General features: G+C 55.7%; 1 protein-coding gene across 1 annotated transcript in view; it reads right to left on the bottom strand.

Moving 5' to 3' along the window:
• Window positions 1–12,506, bottom strand: part of CCDC33 (coiled-coil domain containing 33) — a 66,186-nt gene extending 53,680 nt beyond the window's left edge. The window contains exons 1-2 of the mRNA XM_058665461.1: window positions 12,252–12,506; window positions 9,831–9,994 (exon numbers count right to left, since the gene is read on the bottom strand). Of these exons, the coding sequence (XP_058521444.1) occupies window positions 9,831–9,994; window positions 12,252–12,275 (188 nt within the window). The 5' untranslated portion in view covers window positions 12,276–12,506. The remainder of the gene's footprint in view (window positions 1–9,830; window positions 9,995–12,251) is intronic.
• Between the last annotated feature and the right edge of the window lie 2,143 nt (window positions 12,507–14,649).

The following is a 14,649-nucleotide window of genomic DNA, read 5'->3' as shown; positions in this document are numbered from 1 at the left end:
GATTTCTCTCTGACCACCTTAATGCTGTTTCACCCCTGTTTGCATGGACACTCAAGCACCCCACTAAGAATTCTGTAATCTATTGAGGCATTGTTGTTTGCCCCTGTGAGATGGTTTTTGCAACTGATGTGAGCTTGAGAGTTAATATTTCTGATAATGTCTTGGTGAGTGGGCCTTTGACAATTTACACACAGGAGCACAATTAAGCCCATGCCATTTCTGGACACCTTATTGTGTGCTAACCATTGCCTCAGAATCTGGCCCAGACATGTAGCACTCCTTCTGGGAAGGGGCTTGATAAGTATCCTAAATATTAATGCCAGTGATGGGAGTAAGAGCTGAAACTGCTATGGCAATAAATATAGTTATTGTTATCTCAAAGGCTAGTCTATCTTTGCAGTTTCTTCAGAGCATAGAAAATGTAGCTGTTTTAGCCACTTTCATAATTTTTTAACTAGAGGAAATATAGGGCAATTTTATTAACATCATAGAGATATACTTTTGATTATTATTTGATTGTCTATGAGGTTGTAGAGCCTGCAGTTGTAGGGGGATTTAATGTTTGAAACTTTTTGTCCTAGATCATTAGTTTTTTTTCCCTTTTGATGTATTCCTCCCACTAAGTGACAGATAAGTTGTGAAAATAAAATGTAGTAGGAATGTTTTGCTGATTAGTAGGCAACCATCTGTGCTTTGGCCTTGGAGTTCTGGCTGTCACCTAATGGCTACTTCTGAAGAATGAATAACGGCTTGCTTTAAAGAAACTGATTATAATAACTTACAGAATTATCTTTAAGAGCACCTGGTTGACCATGAAGTAAAAAAAAAACATCAAACATCTGTGCATACCCACTTAGTCATGAAGTAAAAATAGAACAATCAGACAATTGTGCAGAGGCTTGTGTTGTGTCTAAGTAAATAAAAAGGACACCTTCTTGATCTGTAGCAAGAAGGCACCAAGTGACAGTGTCTGTGTGTTTCTTTATCGCCGACTCCATGCACCCTTCTTGAGCTCCGAACTCGGCTAGAGCTGGACTCCGGCAGGTCATGTCTGGGGTCAGGCCAGGCTAGGTCAGTTCATAGCACCCACCAGTAGATGTGAGAACTAGGCTGGTGCAGGACAGGCCGGGTTGGGCTGCAACATAAGCCAGTCCATATTAGGGCCAGGATTGAGGGCCATTGAGGCTAGACTGTAGCACCCACCAGCATGAGCTGGAACTGAGGCTAAACCAGGCAGCAGCACCCACTGGTGAATGCCAACAGGAGGGCAGGCCATGCCACACTGAGTCGCAGCACTTACCAGTATACATAATATTGTATTATGTACAGTATTTTGTACTGTATCATATACAGGAGGTAAACCTGGTAGGGAACAATGGGGCTCCTCTGCTGGGCCACTGCTTCCACTGGTGAGCATGAGACCTGGGACTGGGGCAGACAAGGCTGGGAAGGGCTACAAAGCTTGTTGACCTGCATGTGACCTGGGTTAGGGGGAGAGCCAGGCTGGGCTAAGCATTCGTATCCACTGGGGCATTCATGAGCCACAGAAAGTGCAGGTTGGTCAGGCTTTTCCGCAGCATCAGCTAGCAGGTGCTAGGACTGGGGGCAAGTCCTGTCAAGCCAGACTGTAGAACCACCTGGAAAGTGCAAAATCTGGAGCTGGAAGTGGGCTTAGTAGGGCAACCAAGGGCAACCCTCTGATGGGCTATAGCTCCCATCAGTGAGCATGGGAACCAGAGTTGGGGGAGGCTTGGCTGGGGCAGGCAGTGGCACCTACTGGCGTAAGTGTGACTGGATAGTGGGGTTGGTCAGGCTGGGCTAATCTCCAACATGCACTGATGTGTACAAGAGCTGAATGGGATGTGGAATGGACTGGATCAGTCTGCTGCACATACTGGCCTTCACAGGAAGAGAGGCTGGGGGATGAGCCTGGTGGGAATTTCTTGAGGTTGTTTCAACTAAGCTGTCGTTCCCACTGGTGTGTGTGAGGGATGAGTGTGAGGCGGGCAGGCTTGGGCTGGGTCTCAGCAACCACTGGCTTGTGTATGATGAAATGGGGCTGGGGACAGAACTGTCTGGGCGGCTGTAACCACCAGTGAAATCACCTACAGGCTGATGTGGGTGATGGATTGAGCCACAGCCCGCACTGGCTGACATACACAGGAGTCAGGTCTGGGGTTACCTCTGGTGAGGTTTCTTTGGGGATCCCCCAACTGGACCACGGGCCTCAGAACTCTAACCACAGGGAAAATTGCTGGATCTGTGGTCTGACTGTGGAGTGCATGTGTCAGAACTGTGTCTCCTTAGTTGTTGATACCTGTGCAATTGATGGCATTCCAAAAAGCTCAAAGGTGACATGACAACCAGCTCATTGAGGCTTGCAGAGGACATCTAGTACCATGAGGGGTAGAACAAATTGGACAACTTTCCTGATCAAATTTTGACAGTGAGTATCTGGGCAAGTGGAGACTGTAAGGTGGACGATGTCAGTCAATGGAACTTGGAAGGATTTCCTCAACCTTGGAGCAACGAAATCAACAGCATCTCAGAACCATCAAAACTACTTAAGCTATCGCCTCAGAGCATGCTCCACATTAGGGACCCCAGGATGACATCAGAGGGTTGTCCATCATTCCTGGGTACTGATGGGGTTGGGCTCCTGGGAGCATCCCCACTCCCTTCTCTCCCCACTTTCCCCAGATACTGAAAGAAAAAAGATTGGGAACAGTCGGCTCATTCACTTTCCCCCATTCCTCAACCCTCCCCACCCTAATCGGTAGTCCACATGGGCATGCATTCTTAACTATGTAAACATCATCAAACATAAAATAAATTTATTATATGAATAAATAATAAATAACATAAAAATATATTACCTGCTGGCAAGCACATCTCCTTGCTATCAGCCCATGGTTCCTAAGGTTGGTCTCAGCCCCTGTGACCCCACCATCGCCTGCCTCTTCTTTTGCTCTTGTCAGGTTTCACTCACTTATGACCCCAAGAGACTAGCAGGTCTGCAGTTGTTCTGGCTGAGCTGTGAGAGTCCTTGGACTCGCCCCAAGGCAGTGTGTGTGGGAGGGGTTGCTGTTGGAGCCCAGGTCTGGCCTGGCAGGGGCACAGATCCCCCCCCCCCCCCACCCCGCCGCTTCAGAGACTCTGGGGTAAGCTGCTTCCTGCAGAGGGCGCTGTGCAGACTGAGGGCCCAAGCCCCAGACAGAATTCCTGTGACAACCTGTGACCCACTGCACTTGCCTGCTGTCCACATCTCCATACTACTCCCAATCCCTGTGGCCTCTTGTCCCCTAGGTCCCCTATGGGAGCTCCAGGCAGGAAGGAGTGGGTGAGGCTCACGGGCAAAGTCACCACCTGACTCACTGGACCAGGAAGCAATGCAGTGTGCCATCCCCAGGTTAGAAGGGGTTAAGCCAGCGTCCATCCCCACACTCTTCTGGGGTAGGTGGGGGCAGAGGGGGGAGAGAGGCAGGCACCCGGGAGGGAGGCTTTTAGCAACAGCAGAAGAGGCAGGAGACTGGCAGGTAATGGCTTTTCCTGGCACAGCTGCCTCCCTTGGGCCTTCACGCTATTCTAGTAACCGGAGAGCCAGAGGGGCTTCAATTCCTCCAGGCCACTTCGCTCCCTTTTCCCGTTCTGCAGCAGCTGGGCACTGCGCTGTCCTAAGTCACCTTCCACACGTGCCTCGCCCCTCCCCGCAGTAGGCCTCCCTGTAGTGGGTTCTGGGCAAAACTTGAGGCTCCTGTTACCCTGTCCCCAAAGCCCACAGGCAGCCAGGGCCTGAGAGAGGAGCTCGTAGTAGCACCTGCTGCTGGCCCTTGTTCAGGCTTGCTGCAGCCACTGCCCTACCAGACAGGCACCAAAGCCCTGGGCCTCCCACTGCAGGGCACGGAATCCTCCCCACCAGGTCACTGGAGGGGCAGAGTGTGTCTTGGAAAAGCTCCGGTTCCAGCTCAGCATCCAGTAGGGAGCTGAAGTGAGGCAGGGGAACTTGGCTTTCCTGCCTCAAGGTCATCACTCAGGGGCCTGCCCTGTGGGCAGGAGGGGGCAAGGCAGAAGCACAGAGCAGGATGAAGAGAGGGGTACCTGCTGCCACCCTCGCCCAGCTCCAGAGGGGTCCACGAGCCACTCTGTCCTCTCTCTTACCACTCCACCACCATGAGCCGACCCTGATGCAGCCACCTGAGCCACCTTCCACTTGACCTGCTGCCTCCTTGGTCCTGCTGCCCTCAAAGCACTGAAGCACAAAGAGGCAAGGGCTAGGGTCTGGTTGTTGGGGTCCCAGTGCCCAGGGACCCTGAGCAATGAGAGAAATGGAGAGGCTTGTTCCCCGAAGCCCCTGGATGAGGAAGCAGTCAGGTGACGGGTGAGATTGCCGCCCACCAGGGCCCCCTGTTGCCAGCTCAGCCGGGAGACCCTGGGGGGGAGATCTAGGGTACAGGGACAAGATGTCATGCCTGGGCGTCAGCATGTTCAAAGAAGCAGGGCACTCAGCTTCCTTCAGCTCCCGGAAGTCCAAGAGGTGGACAGGCCCTGAGGCCATGGACCTCTGTCCATCCCTAGAAGGATACCAATGGCCTCTCTTCCATCCAGGAGCCCAGCCTTGTGCCAACCGGGGCTCGAGGTGGGGAGCTGGTACTGGTGGTCAAATTGAGCCTGCCTGCAGGAGGCGGAGCTTACGCAGGTGAGCAGGGATCCGCCCACCGAGAGCTGGAGCAGCCAAGGCAGAGGGGCTGTGGGCCACGCTGGGTCTGAGTTGGGGGCGTGGAGACCAGGCTCCCTGGCTGTGCTGCCTCTTGGTGTCTTTTCTTGAAGCCCATGTCCTATGAGCGAGAGCGAAGGGCCTGGGCCATGCTCCCCGAGGATGGCTGGACATGGAATGGGACTGAGGGCTCCCTGAGGACGTTAGGTGCTGAGACTAAGGCAGGGAGAAACAGCCCCTGTCCGTGGCCTGCGTCACCAGAAAACAGCAGCCCCTCCCCAGGCCCAGCCCGGACTGCCCCCAGTACCCATTCAGAAGGCGGGCAGCTGGGCCTGGCAATTCCCAGGAGGCAGCCACTTAAGGCACGAGGCAAGGCTATTATTCTCCTCAGAATTCCAGGCTCTCAGCCCGGGTTTCCAGTATTAATTGGCCTCTAATGAGCCATCTCTAATTGCTGATGGGGCCACAACACCACAGGTGGACCTCCACTGACTGACACCTGCCTCCCCGGAGGAGTAAGAAAGGAGAGTGGGAAGAGGTCAGGTTACCCAGCCCCCACCTAGGAAAAGACATGCTGCAAGGATTCCCAGGAATGCCCCCTCCCATCCCCTTCCAGGCCAGCTGCCTGGCATTTTTACCCAGTGGGCTAAGCTGTACCTGGTTCCAGTCCTGGCTACTTCACTTCCAATCTAGCTCCTCTGTGCTATGCCTGGGAGGGCAGCCGAGGAAGATGGACACCTGCCAATCATGTGAGTGACCCAGGTAGAGTTCTTGGCTCGGCCTCAACTCTGTTGGTAGGCATTTGGGGAAGTGAGCCAGCGGATGGAAGATTCTCTCTTGCTCTGCCTTTCAAAATGAATCCATCTTAAACAGATAAACAAGAATGCCTCTCATCCCAGCCCGAGCCCTCCCACAGTCATCTGAGTCAGCCCTGCTGTCTCCGGGTGCCTAGCATCCCCACCCACGGCAGACAGCAACTCAGGGCTGCCTTCCCATGCCATGTGGCCCAGGAGCACACCAGGACTTCCTACATCTGCGTTCTGAGGGTAGCACAAGCTCTGGGCAGTAGTGCCCTCTGCCCTCTGCTGGCAGGGTGGTGCCTGGCTCCCCAGGGCACAACCTGCCCTGTCTGCCAGCCCCCCTGGACTCTGCCCTGCTCTGCAGACCCCAAGTTCTGTCCCCAGGGGGAAACCAGGGTCCTAACCTATTTGGGGGACTGAGCTACCCTCAAGGCCCTTGGAAACTCTGGCTACCTGCTTGGTCCAACCTTAATCTTGACCTCTCCAACCCAACCTGGGAGTACCCTAAGAACTCCCCCTCCAGCCACAGACCCCAGTTGGCCTCAGACCAGACAGAGCCTGGTATACATGTGGCACCTCTCTCAGGCCCAGAGCCACCTGGGATTCAGACAGTGAGGGTCAGGGGAGGGAGACCCCTCTACCAGGCCCTCCCTGCACCAGGGCCAGCCCCTCTGTCTTCACCCACAGCCTCCTGGGCCCTCCTAGCTAGCTCACATCTTGCAGGTTGGAGGGCTGGCCCTACTCCCCTGTTATCTGGATGGGACTATGTGGCTCCAGCTCCTTGCCTGGAGGTAACCATCCTCACAGCTCCTCGGGGCGGGCAGGAGAACCCAGAGGAAGAGGACTTGATGGGTCAGGGGAGGAGTGGAGGTGCGTGGAGAGGGCTGATGAGCTGACGAGTGGGTGCTCCCAGCTGAGTCCAAGGATTTGGGGGGGCAGGGGTGGGAGGGAAAACCTGGTATGAGGGGTCCCTCCCTGGGATGGGGGCAACAAAGACATAGATGGTCCAGATGGGCGAACTGCATGAGCACAGGGGTGCCAGCGTGAGCAGGCGCATGCCGGAGGGCGCAGTCCACTCCGTCCTCACCCAGCCACAGAGCTGCCTGCTTATGTAACTGGTTGCACCCTGAAGGCATTAACCTTGGCCAGCCTGCCATGTTTCCTTTGGCCGGAAGCTGCCTGCCTGGTAATGCAGGGGACCAGGGCAGCTGCCTTTCTTCCTAAGAGTTACTGAGCTGAAGGACGCTGAGCTGGAGGCCCACGGGGCTCAGGATGGAGGCTCTGCACAGAGGGATAGAGGGCAGAGGGTTTAGGGCAAGGTGTCCGGGGCAATGGGGACACCTGCACCACCTCAGAGCCCTGTTCTTCAGAGCTCTGGGGTCTGCAAGATGGACAAGCTGCCCTTGGTAGTGACAGTTATGGAGAAACATCTGGAAGAAATCCTCAGGGCTTAAGTCTGGTGGCAGATCTCAGGCACAGGCCTGCTTTAGCCATCCGCACCAGCTGTGTTTACAGGCTCTGGGCTATGGGGACATTCTCACCGACCAAGAATCCCAAGGTTCTGAGCAGGTGTGGCCGGGGGAAACCAGGCCCCTGAGGGAGAGATGGAGACGCAAGCCAGGCTCCCAGGCCCCACCCAGGGCGCACTCTCCGCCCCCGCCCATGTCCTGCTGGGAGAGGGAAGCCAGAGGCCAGATGAGAACATTGTCTCAGTCTCTAAGCCAGCCATGGGACACAGGCCATCCCAGCAATGCCTCCCGGCCCAGTCTCCTGGGCGGCTGTATGGAAAACTCGCAAGCTGCCTCCTGGGCTGCTCCAGGCACGAGAACCCGGCCAATGGGACTGGTGAGTTTCCTGCTGTCTCATGGCCACAGTCACTGTGCTCTTGTCATTTTTGCTGAGCCCACCTGCATCAGGCCAGACCATCACCCAGCTCTCTGCCTGCAGTGGCTGGTACACCTCCCCAGTCCACCCCATTCCCTGCCAGAAGTCTGGGTCCTGCTGCCTACAAGCCCCTTTCCAGGCCAGCAACTGCTGGGTATGTGTGTGTGTGCGTGCGAGCGAGACCCTGGGCATGAAGGGTGGTGCCAGAGCTGTGGGTAAGCCACAGACACGCCCTGAGCCGTGGGCATTCCATCTACAGAATGTCTGCTGTGCCCGGGACCAATGTGAACCAGACTGCCAGGGGCCTCGTCATGGCCACAGGAAGTGGCCCGGAAACACAAGCTTATGTGGGTGCAACATGTTTGCATAATAGGCATTCCCCTTGGCAACTTTTGCCATGCAGCATGTGACCATGGCAGGGACCTCACAGTGGCAGGCCACACCTGTCTCCTACACATGTCAGGGCACTGCCTCCCTGCTCCCAGCTGACGGGACGGGTTTGTCTGTGCCAGGCTGGCTGACAGGTGCTGGGAACTCAGCCCAGGGGCCTGAAGCCAGGCCCCATCCAGTCAGGTCAGACACGCACACACACCCTGCTGAGGGGTCAGGCTCTTGGTGTACCTACAGCGGGCAAAGCCAGGACAGGGCACTGGGACTAATTTCCAGAGCAGGAGCATAAACTGACCAGCCAGGCCTGCCATAGGTGAGAGCAAGCGAAAAGGGGGGCGGGCCACACAGGGGCTTAGGGCAGCGGCCCCTTGGGCTGCCTTCTGAGAGGCCTCCCATGCATGCCAACGTCTGACACAGTGCCATGTGTGCCAGTGTCTACTGCTGTCTGGCTTTGCCATCTCTACCTGTATCCCATGATGCAAGGCAGGGTGGGGGTGAGGGGAGTTCAGGTGAGTCCTTCCGGTATTGGGAAGTGAGGCTGCCTCCCTGAAGTCACACAGCCAGCTTGGCATTGAGGGCTCAGCTCATAGTCAGCTCCTGCCAGTGGCTTGGTGTTGGGGTAAACAGAAGGCACCTAGGGTTTGCCATGGAACTGGTGGGGGGGCGTGAAGGGGAAGGGGTGACACTGATGGAAAACAGAGCCTATTCCCACACACAGAGATGCTAATGTAGCTCACTTCTTTGCATGCTAAGGTCACCTCCCCTTTAACTTTTGGAGGGACCTCCCCACACTACTGATGGCTACACTCATGCACAGAACAGCTGCTGGACAACGGGTCCCTGTCCTGGATCATCTCTGTCCTAATATCTCATTAGCACTTTGTCTGGCATCCCCTAATGATCGGTGAGGTCAACCATCATCTCATCTTTCAGGGCCATTTTTCCCAGGGCTGCCCTTGAAGTGACATTTGAATGTTTCTAAATAAATGCATCTTAAAGTCATTGAAGCAAACATGTTTGAAATGCACCAAAACCACAGAACTCTTTCAAGCCTAGGGGGGCATTTGTAACTGGCACGTAGGGGCACCATGCTCTTGCCAGAGTCCAGGCTGTCGTCTCTGGGAAGGTTCCTGCCTAGGGTTGGGGGCTGGCACCAGTCCTTGGGGTCCTGACAGCTGGGCCTCCAAGCTCCGCAGCCTCTCTTCTCATTTGCATCTCATTAGTGCCACGTGGAGCTGCTGGCAGCTCAGCCGGCATTCTGGGGAAACCCAGCTCTGCCTGCTGTACCCCTTCCTAAATCGACAATCACAGGGCATACCCAGCTCTCCCAGCCCCTGTGGCCTGGGCTCTAATAGCAGCTCGTTTCCATGGCAATGGGTTGGTGTTGTTGGGGTCGTGGTGCCTAGGCGGGATTGGTGACAGGCAGGGTCTCAATCTCCCCAGATGATCAGCGATAATTGGTTTATGGAAATGAAGAGGGGGAGAAGGGGAACTGCCACCCAGACTGGAGCTGGGGGAGGGGAGCTGGGGGAAGGATTTGGGCAACCTGTTGGGCTGTGTGTGTGTGTGTGTGTGTGTTTGGGGATGGGGGATATGCTAGCCTTTTGGTCATTCCTTGCTCCCCATCCCCCTGTTCAATGATGAAATAGACCTGAGTTAACCCTACCCTGGTTCTACAGGATATTTTACAATTATGTGGCCAGGCTAGTGGGACTCCAGAGTAGAGGGTGGGAAGCTAATCCCGGTGACTGCGTGGAGGAGGAAGCACCTTGGGCAAGGCTTTGAAAGTGGAATTTGGGCCAGTGCCACCGGGAGGACTGGGGCAGGCATTCTCACAGTGTCTGCCAGTAGGAACCAAATGACACTGGTGGATGGAGCAGGGTGGGTAAGGAGGAGTCCCACCGGCAGAGGTGGCGCCAACATCCAGTGTGCAGAGGGAAGGTTGGTCTGGTGCTGCCCAGTGGAAGGCACAATCTGCCCTCTCCCCACAGAGGGGTCAGTTCCAGCCCCCTTATGGCTATGCCAGCATCCCTGCCACTTACACTACCACGTAGGGCCATGGCTCCGAGCCGTCCTTGCATGCAGGCAGATTCGTGGCCCCGTGAACTGTAACCATGATGATCTCCTTGTTGATGGGAGCCACATGGCTGACAGCAGGCTCTGTGTTCCTGGCCGCATCCACAGACTCCTTCGGGGCCTCGGCAACCTGCGGGCACAGTCAGTTGAGTGACCACTCCGTCCCCTCTGAATTGCTGTTTCCCTCACTCCCTGCCCACCTGCTCTGGTCCCATCCATTCTCTTCTCCAGTCCACACACCATGCCCAGTAACCTCACAGTCTCTGCCCCCCGTCCCACCACAGTTCTCTCCTGTGCACAACATGTCACAGTTTACAACAGTCAGCTACAGGTACCTGCCTGTGCCTGGGGCCTCCGGCTGCAGGATGAGGGTGGCAGCCCCAGCAGATGTGTGCTGGGCAGACACAGAGCAAGGCCCAGGAGCCATTCTCCCTCCTGCTCAGCCTCGCTCACACCCTCCCTCCACGATGGCCTCTTCAGAAATAGAGCTTGCAGATGGTGTGGGTGCACCTGCTCCCATGGCACAGCTGGGCCAGAGGGCAACAGCCAGCTGGTACCATCTGGAGAAGCCTGAAGGCACCTGCTCAGAAGGCTGGGTAGGGGAATCAGGGATGGGGGCTGCAAATGAGGAGTGGCGGGCCACCACCAGGCTCCATTTCCCCCTCCTTCTCTCTATGTAAGGGGAACCTACAGGTGTCCCTCCCTGGGGACTAGTGTCCTGTGTCTCTCTAGCTTACCCTAGAGAGAAAGAGAGATAGAGAGAGATCCTTTATCTGCTGGTTCATTCACCAAATAGCTGCAATGGTCGTAGCCAACCCAGCTCAATGCCAGGAGTTGCTTCCAGGTCTTCCACGTGGGTGCAGGGGCCCAAGCACTTGGGCCATCCTCTATTGCTTTCCCAGGTGTATTAGCAGGCAACCAGATCAGAAGTGGAACAACCAGGACTCAGACATGTCTATATGGGGTGCCAGTGCCACAGATGGTAGCTTAACCCAATATGCCATAACACCAACCCCTGTGTGGGAGAATTTATTCATGGCTAGAAAAATGTCTGAGCTGCATTAAATGGGAGGACAGTGATCGAGGACCCCTGAGTCTGGGGAACACCCTGATCTGAAGGGGTGAGATGAAGAGGGATTATCTTCCCCTGAGCTCTTGGCACCTGTCATTGCTGTTTGTTCTCTTGGCACTGTCAGGGCACCAGGGCTACAGCTGCTGGCTGGGTAGGGGCAACAACCACCAGCCAGTAAGTGGCACCAGGTTGTAGGCCCTGAAGTCTATTTGACCCCTAAGAACAGTTAACATGGTCTGTCACGGGGCAGGCTGGGAAGCTACTGACTGCTCCAGTTTCAATCCAGCTCCTAGAAACTGCACCGGGGAAGGCAGCAGCAGACGATCCAGGTGCCCTGCAGGAGACACAGGCTTTGGCTTGGCCCAGTCTCAGCTGTTGTAGCTAAAGTCCTCGCCTTGAAAGCCCCGGGATCCCATTTGGGCGCCGGTTCTAATCCCGGCAGCTCCACTTCCCATCCAGCTCCCTGCTTGTGGCCTAGGAAAGCAGTCGAGGACGGCCCAATGCATTGGGACACTGCACCCGTGTGGGAGACCCAGAAGAGGTTCCTGGTTCCCAGCTTCGGATCGGCGCGCATCAGCCCGTTGCGGCTCACTTGGGGAGTGAATCATCGGATGGAAGATCTTCCTCTCTGTCTCTCCTCCTCTGTGTATATCTGGCTGTAATAAAATGAATAAATCTTTAAAAAAAAAAAAAGAAAGAAAGTGAAACTCCTAAATGAGTTTCACCATCTGCCAAGAGTTTCTCTCTTTGAAACTCTGATTTTGAAAAATCCAGTGTAGAAACAATGGGTATATTTTGGGGGTCTGGGTGCCCCAATGTGAGGCAGTAGGGGTATCCCCAGGTGGCAAGAGCCTGCTTTTAGTTCCTCCTGCCCCTTCCCATGGATGAGTGACAGGGTCTCAGGCATTGCTCCACCCTGCCTATCACTTGATGGCAGGGAGTTGTGACACTGAGTGAGAGTGCAGGCGCCTCCTGGCAACGCCCCACTGCTTGGCCACAGCTTTAATTAAGCACCTACTGTGTGCCAGGCACTGGGGATTACAGCAGTGGATACAGCAGACACAGCCCCCCCTTATCTAGGGATGCAGGGCTGGGAGCCTGTGTGACTCCAGCAACAAGTGACACAGGAGGCTGTTGAGCCCAGGGTGCACCTGCTAGCACACCAGCCCACAGTTCTCGGTCTTCCACCCTGGAGGAGCCGCAGAGCCCCACTGGCTGCCCATTTCACAGATGTGAACACCAAGGCTGCCAGCAGAGAACCTTTTGTCCTACTTTAAGGAGTTCACAGTGCAGAGACCCCACACCCAGGCCTCACCTTTTTCTTTTTCAGTCCCATCATCGCTGGGCCGGGAGCATCAAACCTTACTTAAGCAACCATGGAGACAGGCTCCTGGCACTGTGAGTAATCGGACATGAGTCCTACCCACCAGCTAGCCCAGGATTAGAGCGGGGGGGAGGACTTGGCGTCTTTGGGGATGGCAGATGGTACTGGGTGTCACTGGGCAAGCAGGGGTGTCAGGCACCAGCCTTTGACCTGACGAGGGGTAGAGGAGCAAAGGGGAGGGCAGGGACCTGGATCTTTCTTAGGAGTAACAGGGGGTGGGAGTAGGTGTGACTTAGGGGATCCTGGTCATGGCTGGCTGGGAGAGGGCCCGCAGCCAGGCAACTGACTCCTGGTACCCAGGAAGCTGAAGAGAGAGAGGGAGGGGAGGTCCTCTCACTGCCCAGATCTGGCAAAGACCCAGCCAGGTCACCAGGGCAACGTCATGTGATGTCACAGAACGGGGCAACATCTCCTAGGCCCCTCTGCAGGTTCAGGGGGTGGGACCAGAAGTTGGGAGCAGTGGGTGCCTGCACTGTGGCCTGGGGGGTTAAGTCTCTGCTTGCAACACTGGTATCCCATAGGGGAGTGTGAATTTGAGTTCTGGGTATTCTGCTTCTGGTCCAGCTCCTTGCTAATGTGCCTGGGAAAAAGCCGATGACAGTGTAGGTACCTTCCTTGGGGCCCTGACTCCCACATCTGGAGACCCAGATGGAGTGCCCTGACTCCCACATCTGGAGACCCAGATGGAGTGCCAAGCACCTGGCTTCAACCTAGGCCCAGCTCCAGCTGTTGTGGCCATCTGGGGAGAGAACCAGCAAATGGCCTTCCCTTTCAAATACATACATCTTTTACAAAGAAAACAAGCCCAAAGTTGTCCTCTGCTTGCATCCAGTCCTCCCCACACCCACCCCCCGCAGTGTTGTCCCAGCCTCAAGAACGACTTCCCACACCCACAGCTCTGTCTTCCTGGGTGCCCTCCTGAAGGCAAAGCTCTGCCCCCCTGCCCAGGGCCCGGCCGCAAGCTCTGATAACTCAGGCCAATGCAGCCAGTGCAGCGCTGAGCAGAAACTGCTGAACCAGCAGCTCAGGTCAGTCCCCTGCCCCTCACCTCCCCTGGGGGCCAGCCCAGTCCCTGCCCTGCCGCAGTTTTTATTTTAACTGGCTGGCAGCTGAGGCCGTTCCCTTACTGGGCCTCCATGCCCCCCAGCCTCTGTAACGTGCATAGAACAGGTGTTAGCTACCAGACCCTCTCGTCTCACCCAGGGGGCACCCTTGGGGAGGCTGACCCTAGGAAACTCCTACTGTCTGGCGGGAAGGTGAAGCCCAGAAGAGAAAACCCCTCAGTGAAGCCAGCCGGCTCTGAGATGGCCCAGCCCAGGCACTGGGATCCAAGAAGAGCCAGGTACCACAGCCTGGAGGCTCCCCATGGGTGAGGTCAGCCTCAGGGCTGGGACACTGCTGTCCCTAAAGTGACCAATCTCCTCAGACAGATGCAAGCTGACATTCCAGGGCCACCACCGAGGGATCCCAAAACCTCTGGGATCCAGAGAGCTAATGTGGCCTTCCCTAGGTCCTTACTGGGCAGGGATAACTTGTATGTCTGCAATTTGCACTGAGCATGCTCAGTCCTGCCCCCCCTTCATCCTCTGCACCTTGCTCTTGTAGGCCCCGCCCCCGGGACAGCCTGATCCCACCAAGCAGGCCAAAAAAGAGAGAGAGAGAAAAAATCTGATTGTGTGGGATCCAACAGGCCAAGCTCAATGCTGCCTCTGCGGACACACTGGTGGAGTCAGGTGAGGGGTTGGGCAGGACAGGGCACCTGCCACGGCAGTGCCAATAGCCCTCACTGCCCTTCCCAGCTGTTCCTGCCAAACCCCCAGGCCCCGGGCTTGGCAAGGGGAGTCTGAGCAGAGCTGAGGCAGGTGGCTGCTAAGGGCGTGGCCTCTTGCCTGCACCGCGGGGCTGCCCGGCATGCAGCAGGTGCCTTGGTCCAGGCCCTCAATTCTTCTCGGTATCTGACATAAATCACCTGGATAAAGATGCAATGTGTCTGTGGCGTGTTTTGCTTAAAAAAAAGAAAAAGAAAAAGAAAAGAGAAAAATCAATAGCTCATTAGCCAGGCAATGAATAAAGGGGCAAGCAATGAAGCCATCTCCTACTCCCTCCCCGATCCCTCCTGTCATGAGGACCCAGCTACGGTTGGGAGCTCCGTCCACTCACAAGGCCTGCCACCCCATACTTGTTTTTTTTTTTTAAGATTTTTTTTATTATTATTATTGGAAAGCCGGATATATACAGAGAGGAGGAGAGACAGAGAGGAAGATCTTCCATCCGATGTTTCACTCCCCAAGTGAGCCGCAACGGGCCGGTGCTGTGCCAATCCGATGCT

Source organism: Ochotona princeps, chromosome 6, assembly GCF_030435755.1.
Source record: "Ochotona princeps isolate mOchPri1 chromosome 6, mOchPri1.hap1, whole genome shotgun sequence".
Lineage (NCBI taxonomy): Eukaryota > Metazoa > Chordata > Mammalia > Lagomorpha > Ochotonidae > Ochotona > Ochotona princeps.
This window is presented reverse-complemented; position numbering and strand designations above follow the sequence as displayed.